Source organism: Strigops habroptila, chromosome 3, assembly GCF_004027225.2.
Source record: "Strigops habroptila isolate Jane chromosome 3, bStrHab1.2.pri, whole genome shotgun sequence".
Lineage (NCBI taxonomy): Eukaryota > Metazoa > Chordata > Aves > Psittaciformes > Psittacidae > Strigops > Strigops habroptila.
This window is the reverse complement of record NC_044279.2, coordinates 6,727,305-6,746,896: the sequence shown is the minus strand read 5'-3', so window position 1 is coordinate 6,746,896 and position 19,592 is coordinate 6,727,305. Positions and strand designations below refer to the sequence as shown.

General features: G+C 45.4%; 1 protein-coding gene across 1 annotated transcript; it reads right to left on the bottom strand.

Annotated features, from left to right (window-relative positions):
- Positions 1 to 128: 128 nt before the first annotated feature.
- DHTKD1 (dehydrogenase E1 and transketolase domain containing 1) lies at positions 129 to 17,977 on the bottom strand. Its single transcript, XM_030480464.1, has 17 exons — positions 17,800 to 17,977; positions 15,073 to 15,228; positions 14,039 to 14,250; positions 12,045 to 12,239; positions 11,467 to 11,736; positions 10,512 to 10,683; positions 9,614 to 9,812; positions 8,472 to 8,784; positions 7,213 to 7,297; positions 6,396 to 6,535; positions 5,858 to 6,008; positions 4,829 to 4,935; positions 3,699 to 3,863; positions 3,242 to 3,324; positions 1,988 to 2,157; positions 1,395 to 1,480; positions 129 to 668 (listed from the first exon to the last, which is right to left on the bottom strand). The coding sequence occupies exons 1-17, from the start codon at positions 17,954 to 17,956 to the stop codon at positions 567 to 569; spliced, it is 2,763 nt and encodes a 920-aa protein (XP_030336324.1). The 5' UTR covers positions 17,957 to 17,977; the 3' UTR covers positions 129 to 566.
- Positions 17,978 to 19,592: the final 1,615 nt, after the last annotated feature.

The following is a 19,592-nucleotide window of genomic DNA, read 5'->3' as shown; positions in this document are numbered from 1 at the left end:
GCCTTCCAGAGCCATCCAGCAACGACCCCGCAGGAATCCTGCTCCAACCACTCGCACACCCATCAGCTATGCCCAGATTTCATTCCTGGGCCCCAGGAAACGAAATGAGAAAATCCACAACACTCTGCTAGAGAAATGTCTCACTCCCAGGCACGGGGAAGCATTTATTGAACCAAACAGCACTAACACTTCTGTGGAAACAGCAACTGTTTCCACTCATGCACCTTCCCAGGAAACCATCAAGTGCAAATAAGCAATGTGACACAAGGTGTTTTACAGTCAAGCTCAGCCAGCTGCCCCCTGGACTGGATTATTCGTATTTTATTTAAACTTTCAAAAGATAGTTGTAGGAAATACTACAAGAGAGAGAAGTATCTACAGTAACAGGCACCACCTCTCAGCTTTAGCTCTGCCTCTGTGTGAAAAAACTGCTTCATTATCACCAAACTTCTTCTATTTCTTCTTTGCATTTTGGAGAACTAAAGAGTCTTAAGGGTCTGGCTTTTGTTCTTCACAGAGGAGGCACCAACCATGACTGACACAGGAGTTGTCTGCCCACTGAAGACTTAGTTAAATGTCTTTGTAAGGATGTCTTCCTGCTGCTGGTGGTGCAGGGTTCCAATGCCAACTGCTGGGGCTGGTAAAGGAGGTCTGCTCACCAGGCGGAGCTGCAATTTGAGTCGGGAGGGAATGATTAATGAAGCACAAACACTGGATCGCATCTCGAGGTCCTCTGATGCTACGGTGCTATCTGCTGTCAGATACTGGGCAGTCCCAGCTGGAAGTAATGTAGGAAGTTTTCCTGCATCTCCTAAAGATCATAGCTCCAAGAACACTGCAGTGCAGAGTGTGCCAGAGCAAATGGCAGCTTTGGATTCTCCTCCTACTCATTTCAAGCATGTTGTTTCCTACCTGGGATATTTTATCATCCCGTCTACTTTGACTAAACACCAGGTAAAGGAAAGCTCCAGTCCTGCTCACCACCACTAAATGGTGCTACAAAGAGCATAAGTAAACTGACAGAGAAGAGACTTAGATTGGATATTAGAAAGAAGTTCTTCCCTGTGAGGGTGCTGAGGCACTGGCACAGGGTGCCCAGAGAAGCTGTGGCTGCCCCATCCCTGGCAGTGCTCAAGGCCAGGTTGGACACAGGGGCTTGGAGCAACCTGCTCTAGTGGAAGGTGTCCCTGCCCGTGGCAGGGGTTGGAACTGGATGAGCTTTAAGGTCCATTTCAACCCAAACCCTTCTGTGATTCTAGAAGTAGCTTAAATTAGAACACACATTTGGTTTAGGCATCAGGATTAGTTTTTTTGTTTAAGCACCACAGAATTTTCCACTCAAGGAGAACTTCCAACTTCCTTTTAAAAACTAAAACACCATGGGGACATCTTACCTTAAGCCCCAGCTGCTTTTCAAACCGTGGTGACACAAAGGACCATGGGCCCATGTTCTCTGGTTCTTCCTGACTCCAGATGAAGGCTAAAGGAAGGATGAGGGTACATTACAAACACTCAGATTTATCTTTTGAGCAGCTCAAGAAGAACAGCTTTGTCTTTTGTAGCACCTCTGCCTTTTTTGTTTTGGCTCTATCTCTGCAATGAAGGATTGCCAGATTAAATTCCCTTGCAGGTCACAGCTTGCTGAAGTCAAACCAAAAGTCCACCAGTAGGGTATAGCGTGGATATAGTCTGCTTTTCTACTGCCATTTTCAAAAGCTACTTAAAGGACTGGATTGCAAAGACCAATGCGAAACCTGCCCAAAATCGTTCCCCTGGATTTTTGGTAGTGCTTTATGGAAGATAATGACAAGTATTTTTAGCACAAGTGGTAAATATCTCTATTATCTCAGTTCAGAAACGCTAGATGTATGGGAGGAAAGACCAAAGACGTAAGAACCACTACAACTCTTCATCCTAAAAGGCAGGCAACAGATTTAGTTCAGTGCTTCGAAGAGTCTAGAAACACAACGGTAACCACCTGGCTGACCTTTTGCACGGCTGTATTTCCTCAGCTCTTGCTGTAGAGCTTCCAGGGGGAAAGGACACAGTTCTTCAAGTCTCAGAATAGCCACGTTGTGCTGTTTCTGTCCTAGTGTCTCTCTCTGCTTCACCAAAGCATAGTAGTGCTTACCAGAACAGAGCACCACACGGGTGACACTAAAGGGAAGTAAGAATGTTTCCAAGTTTAGCGTTTTACAGATACTCTATGCAGAACAGTTTCACTCTATCAATAAAAACAACCAGCCAAACCTTAAAGACAACTTTACGAAACTAAATTGCTACCCTAGACCATCTTTTCTTTGCCTTCCCCTCCCTCCCACTCCCCTCCAACAGTTGGCCAACAAACCTTTGGGCACAGTATGGCAGAGCCTGGAGGTCCTGTTTTGTCAGTAATCCTGAGAAAGTTACCTTACAATGGGATTTCTCTCTCTTAGCTTTAACAATCTAAAAATTAGCCACCCAGTTCAAGCTACTCATCTATGTGCTCTCTGTAGAGAACAAACCAGAGGGAGAGAAGTATCTCCAGAGGACAATTCTCTTCCATGCCTGCTGGAGACACACAATACCCTCCAGCAATGGGAGAGGTCCTGGCTGCCTGACCTTACTGGACAAAAGCAAGGAGATAAACCTCACCATCCCACTTAAAAAACCCAAGACACTAAGACACTTCCAGCCTTTTGGCTGTGGCTGAGGATGCAAACATGAGGGATGCTGTCAGACTTGGGTACTTGGGTACCTGGGACAAGGACCAGGTAAGAACCTTAGGAGGTAAAAAAAAGCCCAAAGGCCACAACTGCCCACTGTGAACAGGATTCTCTAATATCTGAAGGGAAATGCACAGGCAAACGTTATTATTGCCTTCACTTCACTTCATCAGCCCGGGTATTCCAACATCACAACAAGAATTCTGCACCTCTTCCTCACATCACAGCTGTTCCCAGTGACTGTCAGCTAATGGACATGGCAAGGAACAGCACCATCTGATTAAGAACTGTGGTCACAACTCTGCGGCAGCAAGGGCTGAAAGCCAGGACACCTTACTATTGTGCAGACAGATATGGTAACTACCAACAAGTGAGCAGAAGAAAAGGAGAGAAACAAGTAAAACTAAGTCACCCCCTGTAAAGCAATATTTTCCCCCTAAGTCACCTCTTTCATAGCACTTCAAACTTGAGCTGTTAGGTAGGACAAAGGGAAAGGACATCCTTTCTGAGCTTTTCCTCTACGGAAGTACAGCTACCTTTTAGGATCTACTGAGGAGTCACCAATGACAGGTTTGAATGTTGTCCTCGGAGCCATTTCTTCAAAACTCGATACAGCAGCCTGCATGGGGGAGAGCTGGAAGTTACCCAATCTTGCTGCCTTTTCCCTCAGGCCACAGTTGGGGAGAGGATACCGAGACAGGGTTTTGTTAAGTACAAAAGATAGTGTCTTCCCTCTCCCTCCTATTGCCACTGATGAAAGGTGAGATGATAAGATTCCCAAGAACACCATCAGATTTAGAGTCAACCTTACTTCTGGCTCACCTCCACCCAGCTTTAATGCTAAGCCTATCCAGCCCCAAACAGGCAAAATCCCATTGATCTGACCCCAAAACAGAGATGGGAACACACAGAGGGAGAACAAAATGGAAGAGAACACCGAAGAGGAGGAAGGAGAAGAGGTAAAACAAAATTAAAAGAAAGTTTTCAGCTTACAGGAAGCCTGAGTAACACTTTAGGAGAAGCAACAATGAGAGGTTTCCTGAAGTTTCGGACCATTTGCCGCCGGAGTAAATGGAAATACTGTGCTGGGGTGGTGGGATGCACAACTGACATGTTGACCTGGTCCCCATCGACTCCCTCTTCTGAGCTGTCACACATCTGTACAAGGGGAACACAGCGATACCTTGTCAAGAAGCAAGCAGTGAGCCAAATACACAAGAGAGAATCCAGGCACGTAAGGCACACTGACTAGCATTAGGGTTAAAGAGCAAATATCCCAACTCAGACACTGATTGCAAGGGAAGAACAACTTCAGAGAAGAAATGGCTTTAGCATTTAACTGTATCTGAACTGCCTCCTTCCAGCTCACTGTAACCAGGGCATGACAGTCTTCATAACAGTGGTGAGGTCATGACTTCTTCCTCAGAACAGCAGCATTCCTCTAAACATGCTCAACCCCTCCTTAAGCCATTACTCAGATGAGAAGGATTTCATTTAGGTACTGTAGTCACAAGGGCACAACGGTGGATATTTAGTTGGGCTTTTTTTTTTAATGTGCCACAGGTTTACTGACTGATATTTAATAGTGTCCAGCATCTGTTTGTATGATCTGTAAGTGGTTGCTCAAAAGGGTCACTGCCTGTTTCTGATGCCAACCCCCAGAATGTTTTCTATCAGAAGAGCTCATCAGAGGTCTGCTGGTTGCAGTTCAGCAATTGTCTTGCTACGGGACTCTGTGGAACAGTGACATTGCTGAGGAGCAGCAATTAGAACAAGGACACTGGGCAGTACTGACACATGTGGCACTAGGGCTGTCTGCAGAGGGCACAGCACCTCTGCAAGCACTATGCAGATCTCATGTTAGGAAACCTCATGTTGCAACACACCAAAGCTGCTTCCTCATCACATCTAGACCTACATCTTCCCATCACAGTTCCTGTTCCTCCACTTTCAGCCCAGTCTGTTCTTATCTCACCATGACGGTATGACCCTCGTATGCCACCACCTTCTGATGTCACCAGCAGATACATCAGGAACGGGACATTTTGCAGCAAGACTCACAGAGCATTGATTGCCAGTGCTGTGATGGGGGATATGTGAACCTGAGAGCTGTGGTGGGGTACCTGAAGGAACCGTTCCATCCGGCAGGATGAGTGCTCAGGGCCTGCACCATCATAGCCGTGGGGAAGAAGAATCACTATCCCACTCTGCAGAAGCCATTTGGCCTCACCTAAAAACACACAATGAGGAGGAAGGAAAACATGATTTCCACAGAACATACAGCCACAAAACACACATAAATTTGCATAAACTACTCAGGAAAAAAGAACAGCTAATTTCCACATCATCAGATACAAGCCTGAAGCACGCTGCTGGCATTTTGCCATGGGATTCCCAACAGTGAAACAGCACACATAAGATGACCTGAAATTATCATGTAACTTTGGGCTTCCAGAAGACTGAGCTACTTCAGGGATTACACTCAAACCCAGAAGATAACTCATCCCAGCCCCAAACATGTGGCGAGGGCGGGCGGGCTAAGAGGCCCTCGGAGTTTCCATCTGTGATTACAGAGGGAGTGCAGATGCCTATCTGAGGCTAGATGCCAGAACTCTGGGCACTTACGTACAAGTATCCCACTCCAGAAACACCTTTGCATCTTCTCAGCATGTTCCAGCTCAGAGAGATCTTTTATCTGAGCACTCAGAAAACATGCTAGAGTCGAACTCAGAGGCTGGTTGTAAGGCATTATTGTGGGGTTGGTTTGTTTTAAATAATCACTATTTTCCTTCTGTATTGCTTCAGGAATTTTTCAGATGCCTCCTGAAGGAAAGGTTCAGCCTAAAAACCTACCAACAATAAACACACAGTAAAATAAAGCGGGGGGGGGGGGGGGGGGAAATAAAGGCTGTTAGTATAATCAACTGTCCTTTTGGAAGGAGTGTCTCTGCCAAGGGTGGGTGATTTTCATTTTAGATGGATTGTCTTCAGAGAACAGCTGCACAGAAGTCAGGACGCACAAGCTCACAAGACTTTTTGAGAAAACAGAATTCTTTTCTCAACATGTTGCCCTTTTACTTTAAAGATGAAGGATTTTCTAAAAATGTGCTTAATAAATGATTTTTAAATACATTAGCTCCTTGTCCACTCACCTCCAGAGATGAAAGTGTCAAATATTATCTGGGCTCCATTAAAGAAGTCTCCAAATTGAGCTTCCCAAATTGGCAGTAACTTAGGGCTCTCAATACTCATTCCATATTCAAAACCAAGCACAGCTTCTTCAGACAAGGGACTGTTACTCACCTAACAAAAGGAAATTGTTGGGAGGGGTGGGTGAGGAAGAAGACAACCCCAGGTTAGGAACCTTTGGAAGCAGGCACATCAGTGCTAGGCACACCGAGGACATGCACTCCTAAAAGGCAACTGATGGTCACCTCTTGGTTTTGCTTTTGTATGAAGACACTGAGGGGAAAAGAATAAGAGCTGATCTCCCAAGGAGAAGCAAAACCTCTTGTTAAATTTGTGAAGAGGATAACTACAAAGAATGGGGGAGACCTGACAGTTTTTACTCTCTCTATCTGCGGGTTGCCAGAATATACAGGCTACCTACCCATGTCTCAGCAGCTTTGAAATACACATTCTCTTTCAGCATAACTTGAAGCAGGTTGTCATGTGGACCACAGAACCTACCTCTAGGAAACCTTTCTGGTCTGGGGACATATGATTCAGGGGAATGTAGGTGTCATCTGTCTCTTGGCAGACCAGCATCGCGTGGCGTTGGCTGAAGGTTCCTCTGCCAACATCTTGTCCACTTAGTCTGACATTAAACCCTTGCCAAGCAATAAAACAAAACACTGGATTAGCAAGTCATGTAAAAAGAAAACACTCAGAACAAGTCCCCACTTCTAAAACATCACTTCTCTTGCTATGTCTCTTGTTTGATTTCCCCTCAGCAGCAACCTCAAATCCGAGATGGAATTCTTATCCAGCAGCAGCTCCAACTCCCAAGATATGGGGTGTGCCTACAGAGATGCTCAGACACTTCTCTTTTGTCCTCTCTGCAGCCATGAACTATTTTGTGGTAAATGGTTCAATTTACTGAAGCAAACTGCAAAAAGTATGTATTCTGTATCATACGTAAATGGAGACAAGAATTCAGGCTAGAGCAGAGGGAAAAGAAATAGCAGCATGAAACACCCTCTAGAAGTATCTGAGAGGCCCCACTGATGTCAGCTGCATTTCTCATGTCCTTAGCTCTACACATAGATGGTTTCGGGGAGTTTTGGGGGGACAGCAACAATTCTTTAAGACATTTAGTACTCAATCCATAATTAGTGACATAGAGGATTCATATTTACCTTCTCTTACTACCATGCAAATGCTAATTGCCAAATTTATATCAATCATATCAATCTTTAGACTTAGAACAAGCTAAGAAGTGTAATGTTAGGCTTTACTGACACCAAAGCACAAGTATTTTATGGCCTGCTGTCTAGATGTCTCTTACCTTGGCACAGCAGAGATCCAAACGCTAAAGTTTCAGCCGTTGCCCAATCCAGCTTTTTTCCTTCCTCCATTTTCTGAACTCTTGACTAAACAAGTAAACAACACACAAAAGTTACTCTATTGCCTTTTTCCACCTGTAGCTCTTCTGGTGACACAGATCAATATGAGAAGCTAGGAAAGAAAGAACATCCTATAGGGAGAAATGCTATGTTCCTGCAGCCACCTTAGGAATGGCATACACACAGGCTTAGTTCAGCTCATCCTGCAGCAGGTTGCCCTGAAGACCACAGAGCCATTGATGACTCCCGTGTTCACTCACCAGTCAACACACTGTGGACTGACAAATGAGATCTTAGTTTGAAACTATCAGAAATCTCAGCAGAGAGTATACTCTTGACAGACTTTTGGTTTGTCTGTTTAGCAGTGAGGAAAGACACCAGGCCTAAGTATTTCAGACTCCAGAATTCTGCCCTGTTCTGCCCTGCAGAACTGCAGGCACACAATTGTAAGAACATCAGTTGTCTGAAATACCCAACTCATGGCCTCTCTGTGGCTGCCAACCAGACACCTACATGTGGTCAGCACCTATCAAAGGGAAATGTTCACAGCCCCAAACCAATCCAGTTCCTGCACACCCACTGAGAAGCTATCAAACCCTGCCTGTCAAACTTGGCCACGTGCTTATGCTTATGTTTATGTATACAAAACAAACACTCACTACTGGCTTTAGAAACTGTGTACACCATAACCAAGTTCCTGATTCATTCTCTCACAAAGCACTCGTTATTATCTTAGAGTACATCATAAAATCAGAGAATCATAACAACATAGAATGGTTTGGGTTGGAAGGGACCTTTAAAGTTCATCTAGTCCAACCCCCCTGCAGTAAGCAGGGACATCTTCAACTAGATAACTATATACATGAACTAGATAACTATATAAATGATAGTAACTGATCCTAATAGTTTCTGTTATTTGTAAGAATAATAAACTGTGTTTTCTATAAGATTTTTTCTTCATTGCAACCAAATATTGTTGACATAACAGAAGTATAAGGACAGATCTGGAGGAGAGCACATGTATGTCTTCAAAACCAGAGGGAAAACGGCATAATCTCAGCTTCAAAAAGAGAGCAAGCTGTTTTGCCTAAAGAATACTATGCTATTCTCCAACTGGCAGCCTTGCAGTGTTTAGAGTTTTTCCTATAACAGGTTGTATTTCTGAGCATTGGGACTAGAAGCATCATTATGCTCTCCCGACCTGTGCGTAGGTCTTCAGAAGATGGCTGTGCATCTGGAGTTCTTCAGGCACCTCTACAGACTTGGCTCCAATAAACTGCAGCAGAGGTACAGGCATCCCTGTGTCCCAAGTGGTGATTTTAGCAGAAGGCTCAACTAAGCCCTTCCATTCAGCCTGCAGGTTGGTAGGAGGTGGACTATACGAAGTCGTGTTGGTGAGATGATCATTCAGTTTAGAGTAGTATGTAGTCTTTATCTCAGACACTTCGACCTCAGTCATGAGCCCAGCAGCTATGAGGTGTTCTGCGTACGTGTCCGGGATACTCTTACGGGATCTGTGAGGGAGGGAAGCAAACTGCATAGACATTGAGCCCGAAAACAGCATCGCTGCAGAACAAGGAAATACCATCTTACTACTGCCATGTACTGTGGAAAACTAAAATAAAGTATGTCCTGGTGCATTATACTCATTTGCATCAAATCTGCTTTCCTGGCAGTTCCAGAAAGATATCAATTCTCTCCTGGGCGTGTGCTTTACAGTCCTTTATTTTAAAAAGTGCCTGTAGTTCACAGTTACAGGTAAAAGGAAGTCAAACAAACCCTCCCAGTTAGACTGACTCTGTGCTATTATGCATATTTTCTCCAGACAATTGATAGTAGGATTTCAGTATTAGCTGAGAATCAAGCCATCCGTCCCATAAATGCTTCACCTAAAACACCAGAATTCATTGGCCAGTAAATTTTCATGTGTATTTTTCTCTGGGGATAAGGATGGAACCTGAATACATTTAAATGCTTGTAAAGATGAGTCCCCATCGGAACCAGCAGAACCAGGCGAAGATGAGTCAAACATCATACTGGCTTCCTGCTCCTTCTTCCACATTATCTACACAGAAGATAATGGCACACACAAGACATCTTTGCCTTCTGATTACTAGCGATCATGAATTTGAAATCCAAGGGCTATGTGCAAGACTGTTCCCCAAGAGGCAGCAAGCTGCATATTCAAGAACTCACACCTTAGCCAAGGGCTGCTGACAGTGTAACTCCACCTAAAGACTTGTCAGGAAGGCAAAGGATCTTCATTCTACAGAGACTCCTATTGCAGTAGCAGGTGTAGACACAGGTGAGTTTTGGGTTCCCATCAGGTAGTGTTGCCCTTACCTGATGATTCTGTACATGCTGGGGTTGGTGAAGAACGGCTCATCAAGTTCATTGTGGCCCCACTGCCTGTAGCACAGCAAGTCGACTATCACGTCCCTGCGGAACTGGCGTTGGTACTCGACAGCCAGTCGCGTGGCACGGACAACTTCTTCAGGATCATCCCCGTTCACATGGATAACTGCACATCCAACAATTTTACCTGCCCAGGGAATCAAAACATAACAACAGTAGTTGCACCCAACCCCTTCCAAAGAAAGCAAACACACACATACTGTGCCAAAAACTACTGACAACTCATGCGACTGTATTTGACACAAACAAATCTACAAAAGATGCTCTCTGTGACAAGAGCTAGGATAAGCTGTAAGAGTCTTCCCCAAGAGAAAGTGCAAATAGTCCAAACTGTTGTACTTGTGATAGTTTGAGCACAACTTTTTTACCAGCACTAAATTCCCCAAGGACTTTCTCTACACAGTTCCTGCATCTTATTAATCTGCACGGACTATGTGGGGAATGGGAGTTTTGTTTCCTTCTTATCCTAAGCTATCACTACTATGAATTCAAAGCTGGAGAGGAACTTTTGACAAGGGCATGTAGAAATAGGACACGGGGGAATGGCTTTAAACAAGAAGAGGGTAGATTTAAATTAGACATTAGGAAGAAATTCTTCCCTGTGAGGGTGCTGAGGCGCTGGCACAGGGTACCCAGAGAAGCTGTGGCTGCCCCATCCCTGGCAGTGTTCAAGGCCAGGGTGGACACAGGGGCTTGGAGCAACCTGCTCTAGTGGAAGGTGTCCCTGCCCGTGGCAGGTCTGGGTTGGAACTGGATGAGCTTTAAGGTCCCTTCCAACCCAAACCAGTCTGGGATTCTATGATGATTCTATGACTCTGATACATACCAATATCACTACAGTACAGAGATGATCTTCCTCTCTCTGGAGGAGTGGTATAGCCCAGCTGGTTATTAACAATCAAGTGGATGCTCCCACCAACTCTGAAATGTGGTAGATTAGAGAGGGTCAGTGTTTCAGGAACAATCCCTTGCCCAGAGAAGGCAGCGTCACCATGAACCTACATTAGGGAAGAAGATGGAAATATCTCATTAGAAAACACTGGGGGAATAGCAAAATCAAAACCATAACTCATGAAGACAGACCTTTTAAGTTGAGTAGGTAGAACAGACACAGTTTCAGCTGGATGCACTTCTTAATCCCTTTCAGACTTCCATTTTAATGATTTGAGAGTTTATTTAGTCTTATCACTAACACAAGCTCGTAGCAGCCAACATCTGTACATGACTGCCTGATGTAATCCCTGCCTGGAACTGACCTATAATCTGTTATAACTGCCCCACCAGTGTATAGATGACTGCAAGTATCACGGCTATAGCAAAGCTGCAGCAGTCAGTAGCAAGTCACTGACCACAGAACAGAAGGGAGGCAGTCACCACAGCATTTGCTACACGCTTCGCTTGAAAGTTAAATGCTGGTGAACTGGGACTAATACCTGCTCCCAACTGTTGATAGCTCTTCTCCCATTTAATTTAAAAGGCAGTTAACAGTGGTGGTTTAAATGCAAAAGTGGTCTGTGAGGAAAGGCACACGTGGCTCTCAATGCAGAGTATCCTTAAAATAAAGGAAGGTAGCAGAATCAGTTCTTCAGAAAACCTAGAACTGTTTAAATGCCAGTGTCATCACATATATCACCTGGAAATCTTCCTCGCCCCCCTCTTTCTCCACAAAGAAGATCCCAGTTTTTGATACTCTACATTAAATCACTTTTGTTTCATATTTCTATATCCACCACTTCCTTTCACGTCTTACAAAGATCAGTTACAAATTGTAAGTAAAATACCTGCAGGCAAATAACTTTGTCTCCAGGCTGTGCAGAGCTCTCCGGGGAGTAATCTCCATCGAGCAGAGTCTGTTGCCTTCCTCGTGTCTTGCCCACGGCCACTGGATTGATGGCTTCTAAGTGTGAGGGGTTAGGCAGCAAGGTGACGTGCACAGGCCTGTGGGAACCGAAGTCAAGATCTACAGAAGATGTCAGGTGGGAGAGAACGTCCCCAATGGCTGCTGAATTCTCTGGGAACTCACTCAAACCACGCATCTTCCGGAACATGAGCTGCATGGAAACAAATTTGGTTAAAACGCCTTTTCAGATTCATTGACACACTGAAAGAAAAGCATTTACAGAACCTACTCCTGAAATTGCAGGATGCTTCTGGTAAGAGCACATAAACCCCTTCATTAGAGTTCTTTTAACAGTCTCCTGCAGACATTTGGCTGAAGTGCTGCCAGGAGGGGAAAACACTCCACGCAGGTAACCTTTTTATTGCTCCAGCATTTGAAACGTGACAAACTTCTGGAGTTTTATTTTATTGCAAATAAACCAGACATAAAACAACTGCCAATGAGATTATAAATCTTTACCTCAGGTGGAAGCTGAAGCAAACCTGTGAGAAGATTAAGTCTTCCACGATGAGGCATTCCAAGAATGATATCTGTCACCCCGCTGTATGCGCACATCTTGAACAACTCGTGGAAGAAACCCATCATGCTCTCTGCTCCTTCACCACCGTAACGCTTCACTGTGGCAAACTTTGTGGCTAAGAAGTGATCAAACTCCTATTAAAACCAGGAGAGATTCAGCATTAGGTTATTTTAAGCAGCAGACCTCTGTTTGTAAAATTGAAATCTAATGTTTGTACCTTTAAGGCATTCAAACCTAAGCACTCCCCTAGAAAGTCTCAGCTCGTTCTCCACCCACACAGCCTAAGAACAGAAGTCAGGATGACTACAAGAAATCAGCATTTCTCTCCTCTTGAGCAGAAAAATGTCGGATTGAGGACCAAACTTTCTCTATCTAACACGGAAGGGGATGCATGAAGAAACACATCACCAGAGCAATTTACAAATTCCTTGATAGTTTACCTATTTTAGGTGGAAATTAAGGAATGGTGTTCTTTTACAGTATAGACCTTAACTATCCTGAGATGCAAAGTGCTGGGAAGCACAACATTCCATTTGATTACTGTTAGACACAGTCCTTAGTACACAAGTCGAAGAATGCTTGAGAGAAGGAAAAGAAACCAATCTATGTTTACATCATCTTCCTCTCACTTCACTCCACTCATCTACCCCTAGACAGCTCCCTAAGTGACAAAGTTTTGGAAGCACTGGAAGTGTCTGCAGTGTTTTGCAACTGAAGACTGAAAATAAACGAAGCCTGTAAGCAAAGACTGAGCCACAGCCAAAGATGTGAGCCAACTGCTCAACACCTTCTAGTTAAGCAACATTTAGTTCTAAGGAATAATGTATACAGAACTAATCACACATAGAAGCAGTTTTTCCTGTCAAGGTTAAATTCTACACTTTAAGTATAGTTCTGGTCATACTGAAATCAAAACAGGGCTCATCAAGATCCCAATTTCAACCTCCTGCGTCACCCTCAAATTCCTCCAACTGCCAAAGAGGCAAGAAAAATACAAAATGTGCCATGTACTTCTGTTTAGTCATTGGTAAATATTACATTTAACACTCCTTCCACTCAGAAAACTGCAAACAGGGACACCTTCACAGATCCTGCTCTTCTACCTTTCCATCCTTCTGGATAACACAGGGAGGAAAGGGGGGGGGGGGGGAAGAAAAATTTTCACAGTACAGAAGTATTGGAATAAATTTTCTCTAAACATTTTGCAAGCACATAAATCTTTCACTTCCCTACAGAATGCATTGAACAAAGGCTGCTCCTTTGCAGAAAAGCAGCATATTTCCCAGTGCTATATGGCTAACGCCTCAGTCCAACTCTGTTTTGTTCTCCCAAAACCTTAAGAGACATCAGACTTTAAAGGTAGTCTAACAGATCATCATGAGGGTGACAGGAAAACAGAACAGCTACATCAAAGCACAAAATGTCACAGAGCTCTGCCCAACCTTCGCTTCCCAGCAGTAGCAGTTAATATAAGCTGTCACATCAGCCTAAGAGAATCTCGCTTTTGAAGACTGATTACTCATGGGTTTGGAGGGTCATTATTTGTGTCTCTGGATGATAAAGACCATATGTTAGAAGAATCCATATTACACACAATGTATGTTCTAATTAGTTCTAAAAGCCTTTTGGGTTTGGAACTGGCTGGAAATATTTTCCTAGAAATAATTTCCAAAATAATCAATACAAACCAAAAGGTGTCACTGCTTGTTTCAATAATGGGTGCTAAGCAGCTACAGCAACAACCTCCACTGAGATTCCTGCATTTGTGTACAGCACTTCTCCAAGCAAAACCTTGTACTTCTCCTCTTGAACACACTGTCAAAGCCTTTCAAGACAGTGATTGTTCTCTTCCTGCATGAATAATGGCTGGAGCAATAAAGGGTTCATGACAGACTCCACAACTATTACAATTCAATAGTAGTGAACAAGGTACCTGGGACTCCAACATCATTTTGCACAAATGTTTCTTCTCTTCAGGTGTAAATGATTCTTGTTTTAGCTCTTCAAACCTTTTAGCAAACCATTCTCTCTCTTCCAAAGTTGGAAGCTGGCTTGTTTCTATGGAAATATGCCCACAGAATATATGGTCCAGGTAAGCCAACACATCCTCTAGGGAAGCCTCTTCTTTTCCCATGTTTAGAAGCCCTGATGAGAAATAAGTGTTTATAGCTCTTCAGGGAAGGAGGGAGAAGCACTGAGACCTTAACTGTTGTCCTGCAATGACATTAACATTTTGAGTGTACAAATTAAGGTCTTGTCTCCTTTCCTCCATTTAAAAACAAAACTCAAATTATTTTATATGCACATTTCAGTGTTATTTAGATGAGGGTCTTTTGCTTATTTATGAGTAAGTTACTCAAACTTATGAGCTAAATTATGCTTATTTATGAGTAAGATATTATTATAAGTGCTGAAAATGCCTTTCTGAAAGAGTTTACCATGAATGACACAAAGTCCCTGTTTGTGTGAGTCAGTACAGCACTCAGTATCTAGTGTCTCAGAGACATGAGCTCCAAGCCAGCTGCTTCACAAGGACATAAGCACCTGTTTTGCAGATGGAGAAAATAAAGCACAGAAAGAGACCCTCCTTTGTTCAAGGCCACAGCGAGAGTCTAAGAGAGCCAAGAAAAGACAAGTCTTGACTTCTGCCCCAGAGCCCCAACAGCTTCACTACTGTGTTAAGTATTATGGTAAATCACAGAAAGTTACAGCAACACAAGAAATTAATGTGTAACCTCAGGAGTCGTAAGAACAAGAAAGAATTTTCATGATTTCCAAAGATGCTAGAAGGTAGCCACTCATTACACCATTTCTGCAACATATAAATAAGCTGAAGTTAACAATTTTCAGTCCAACAGTTCATTACTGATTGAACCACCACTCAATATTTGGCTCTTCTGCAGAGGCTACAGCCTCTCAATAAATCATCCCTGGAGAGAATTTGCTGTGCTAAGGCCACAGACGTACCTGTAGTAATGAGAGGCCCCTGAAGACCATCAGCCAATTCCTGGATTTCGGGTACCGTGTTCATAACAGCTTGGCCAGCAAACAGTGGGTTTATTTTGGCTGCCTTGTGGCCATGTTCAGCATATGCGGTTATTAAACGAGCAAGAGCATGGTCAACTGAAACAAAAAGAAAGCAGAACAGTACCACACACGTGCTCACATGTCATCCATTTATGGCACCAACACAGGAGTGTTCTGTCCACTGATAATCATCAAGATTCTGGCTGCAAAGACAGTTTTTCTAAGCAGGTTTCACCTTATCACCCTACAACAGCTCCCATCATCAAACTGCTAAATCTGCTCACCCATCCAGTTTTCAAGCAAGTGCACTCTAGATTTCCCTCATAGTTAGGCTCCTGTAAACATATGCAAAACTACTCCATTTTCATAGAATCATATCATAGAATCACTGAGTGGTTTGGATTGGAAGGGACCTTAAAGCTCATCCAGTTTCAACCCCCTGCCATGGGCAGGGACACCTTCCACTAGAGCAGGTTGCTCCAAGCCCCTGTGTCCAACCTGGCCTTGAACACTGCCAGGGATGGGGCAGCCACAGCTTCTCTGGGCACCCTGTGCCAGCGCCTCAGCACCCTCACAGGGAAGAACTTCCTTATATCTAACCTTGATCTCCCCTCTTCCAGTTTAAAGCCATTCCTCCTTGTCCCATCTCTACATGCCCTTGTAAAAAGCCCCTCTACAGATTTCTTGTCAGCCCCTTTAGGCACAGGAAGCTGCTCTAAGGTCTCCCTGAAGCCTTCCCTTCTTCAGGTTGAACAAGCCCAGCTCTCTCAGCCTGTCTTCATATGAATATCCGTAAGAAACTTTTGCTTTGAATCTCTTTACAACAGGTAGATCCAACTGGAGAATGGCACACTACCAGTGTGCAAAGTCTTCTTTCCTCAGGCAACTCCATCACACCACTTAGGCTTCCCTGTTCCTTGCTGACAGGAGGATAAGGACTTAACAATAAGTCAGGTCCTATGAATTCAAACAACAAAAAAAGCCTGTGTCTGCAGGAGCCACCACCCAACAGCACATTCATGTGCTGAGCCAGACATACTAAAAACTCTTAACTTGTGAACATCTTTTTCAACACACACCAGCAACACACACTTGCAGCCATTTCACGTCAACGTCAAGAACACCACTGACATACGCAAAAGTCAACCAGCTGAAAGGTCAGGCTCACAACACTGCTGTCACTGAGCACATGCCACAGACCAGATCAATAAACTGTACACCAATAATAGTAAGAATCTGCTACAAATCAATGATATGAACCAGTTAATAAAGCATTTCTAATGTGGGGGTTTTTTGCATGCCGATGAAGATATGCGCTGACTGTATTTGGGTCTGAAGACTTTAATTTTCCAAGCCAATACAATTTCTGAGACAAAGTTATTTCTCTGATATTCGTATTCCGGTTGCTGGCACTCTGCTCCAGCTATTACATTCACACAGTCAGTCTGTTCAAAACTGGTCCTTTTCCCTAACAGGTTCTACAGCGTAAGAACAGGAACTTTATATCTCCCACATGCCAAGAACAGACCTTAACATCTCAGCAAGAAAGCCCTTTAAAGCAATTAAAAAAAAAAAGTAATATTACAATATATTAACCCTTTCCATGCTTAACAAAGAAGATGCTTAGTGATGGGACTCGATGTCCAGGAGCTAACAAACTGGTTTCATTCCTACTTGTGTGCAACGGGCTTAATTCCTACCAGAGTATCCTGAGGTGTTAATGCAGCGATGACAGTCCTACCTCAGAGAGTTTTCTGCTTGAGATCACTTTTCTGCACTATAAAACTGAGCTGAAAGCATCAAAGTTATTGCTACAGGACACAGTTAGCTGTACTCAGCTAGATAAAGCACCTCAGATGGCTTGAGCACCTCTGCTATAGAGACAGGCTAAGAGAGTTGGGCTTGTTCAGCCTGGAGAAGGGAAGGCTTCAGGGAGACCTTGGAGCAGCTTCCAGTACCTAGAGGAGCTGACAGAAAAGATGGAGAGGGACTTTTTACAAGGGCATGTAGGGACAGGACAAGGGGGAATGGCTTTAAATTGGAAGAGGAGAGATTAAGGTTAGATATAAGGAAGAAGTTTTTCACTGTGAGGTTGGTGAGACACTGGCACAGGTTGCCCAGAGAAGCTGTGGCTGCTCCATCCCTGGCAGCGTTCAAGGCCAGGTTGGACACAGGGGCTTGGAGCAACCTGTTCTAGTGGAAGGTGTCCCTGCTCATGGCAGGGGTTGGAACTGGATGAGCTTTAAGGTCCCTTCCAACCCAAACCAGTCTGTGATTCTATTAATATAGACAAGGAAAACCACAGGCGCATGGCACGGATACTTCCATGAGCAGTTAAGCTCCACAGGAGCCCATCACTGAGATAACTCCGCAGCGGGTGCACTCGCAGTCACTTCAGCCGCTGGCGCTGGGCACGCCATCACCCCGCCTCCCGGGGAACCACCGCAAGCGGCTTCGCGGAGCAGATCCGCGCCGCCCTCAGCCCCCCGAAGTACAAAGCGCCTCATACCGAAGCTTCAACGCCCTCGGAGCTGGGGCCCCTCAGCCTCTGCGGGCAGCAAGGGGCTGCCCAGCGGAACCCGAACCGCCCCGCGGGGACCCAGCTCCCTCCGAGCCGCGGCGGGACGAGCAGCACCCGGTGGGAAGGGGGCTGGGGGGATGTCCGACCTGCTCTGCCGCTCGCCCCGGCGCCGCGCAGCTCCGCCGACCGCCTGCTCACTGCCTTCCTTGGCTTGTAGCCGTAGACACCGCGCTCGGTGCGGTACCAGCGCCTCAGGCCGCCCCGCCACAGAGCGCCCCGCACAGCCCCCGCCGCCGCCGCCATGGCCGCCCTCCGCCAACCGCCGGCCCCGCCGCCGCCACCGCCCCTGCCGGAGGTGGGGCCGCCGCTTCCCGCCCCGCGCCCGCACCCTGAGGTGGCCGAGGCGGCCGCGGGCGGGCGGGAGCCTGTGGTGGCCCCTGAGGGGCCGGTCCGTGAGCCCGTCCTCCAGCTCCGGCTGAGCAGGTGCTGCTTGGAGCCTTTCGGCACCTTCAGGAGCGTATTCCAGCATGTCCCATTGAAAGTGTCTCAACTTTCTATTAAACAGACTGTCCTGAAATGTGTCACAGCTTAATCCTCTCTGTATGGTATGCTGGGCTGAGGTTAGACTGGGAAAAGACATATTGACCTCACCTTCTCTGGAAAATCTACCAAAAAGAGACATGAGTTATAGAGAAACAAAGTTTTAACAAAATCAAAAAGCTCCATTTAAAGATTTCAGGTGGCTGCAAACCATTTCCAAACACATGAATCAGTGTCATTGAGTCATAGAATCACAGACTGGTTTGGGTTGGAAGGGACCTTAAAGCTCATTCAGTTCCAACCCCCTGCCACGGGCAGCTTCTCGAGGCAACCTGTGCCAGTGCCTCGGTGTAAAGAATTTCTTCCTAACGTCTAATCTAAATCTCCCTTTGTCAGGTTAAAGCCATTCCACCTTGTCCTATCCCTACATGCCCTTGTAGAAAAGCCTCTCTCCAGGTTTCTTGTCAGCCACTTTAGGTACTGGAAGCTGCTCTAACATGTCTCTGGAGCCTTCGCCAGGCTGAACAACCCCATGAGGACCATGAAGGGCCAGAAAGTCACCAGAATAGCCAGCATGGCCTCACCATGCTTGACCAACTGGTCAAGGATAAACTTCTAGAACAAAGTGATTGGCCTGGTAGATGAGGGGAGAGCAGTGGATATTGGCCACCTGTGCTTCAGTAAGACTTTTGACACTGTCTCCTATAAGATCCTCATAGACAACCTAGGGAGGTGTGGGTTGGATGAGCAAACAGTGAGGTGGATTGAAAACTGGCTGAATGGCTGTGCCCAGGGAGTGGTGATCAGTGATGCAAAGTCTAGTTGGACGCTAGAAACTAGCAGTGTTCCCCAAGGGTCTGTAGTGGGTCCAGTCCTGTTTAACATCTTCATTAATGATCTGCATGATGGAGCAAAGTGTACCCTCAGAGTCTGCAGATGAAACAAAACTGGGAGGAGTGGCTGATACATGAAAGGGTATCCCTCTTGCTGCCATCCAGAAGGATCTCAACAGGCTGGAGAAATAGGCCAAGAGCAGTATCGTGGAGTTCAAAAAGAAGCGCAAAGTCCTGTGCCTCGGGAGGAACAACCCCATTCACCAGGACATGCTGGGGGTCCTGGTGGACACCAGGTTGAACAGGAGCCAGCAATGTGCTCTTGATGCAAAGGAGGCAAATGGTATCCTGGGCTGCATTAAAGTATTGCCAGCAGGTCCTCTCTACTCAGCACTGGTGAGGCCACAGCTGCTTCACCTGCATCCAGTTCTGAGTAAAAGATGGACACGGACATAGTGCAGAGAGTCCAATGAAGGGCCATGAAGATGCTGAAGAGATTGCAGCACCTCACACATGAGGAAGGGTTGGGAGAGCTGGGACTGTTCAGCCTGAAGAAGAGAAGGCTC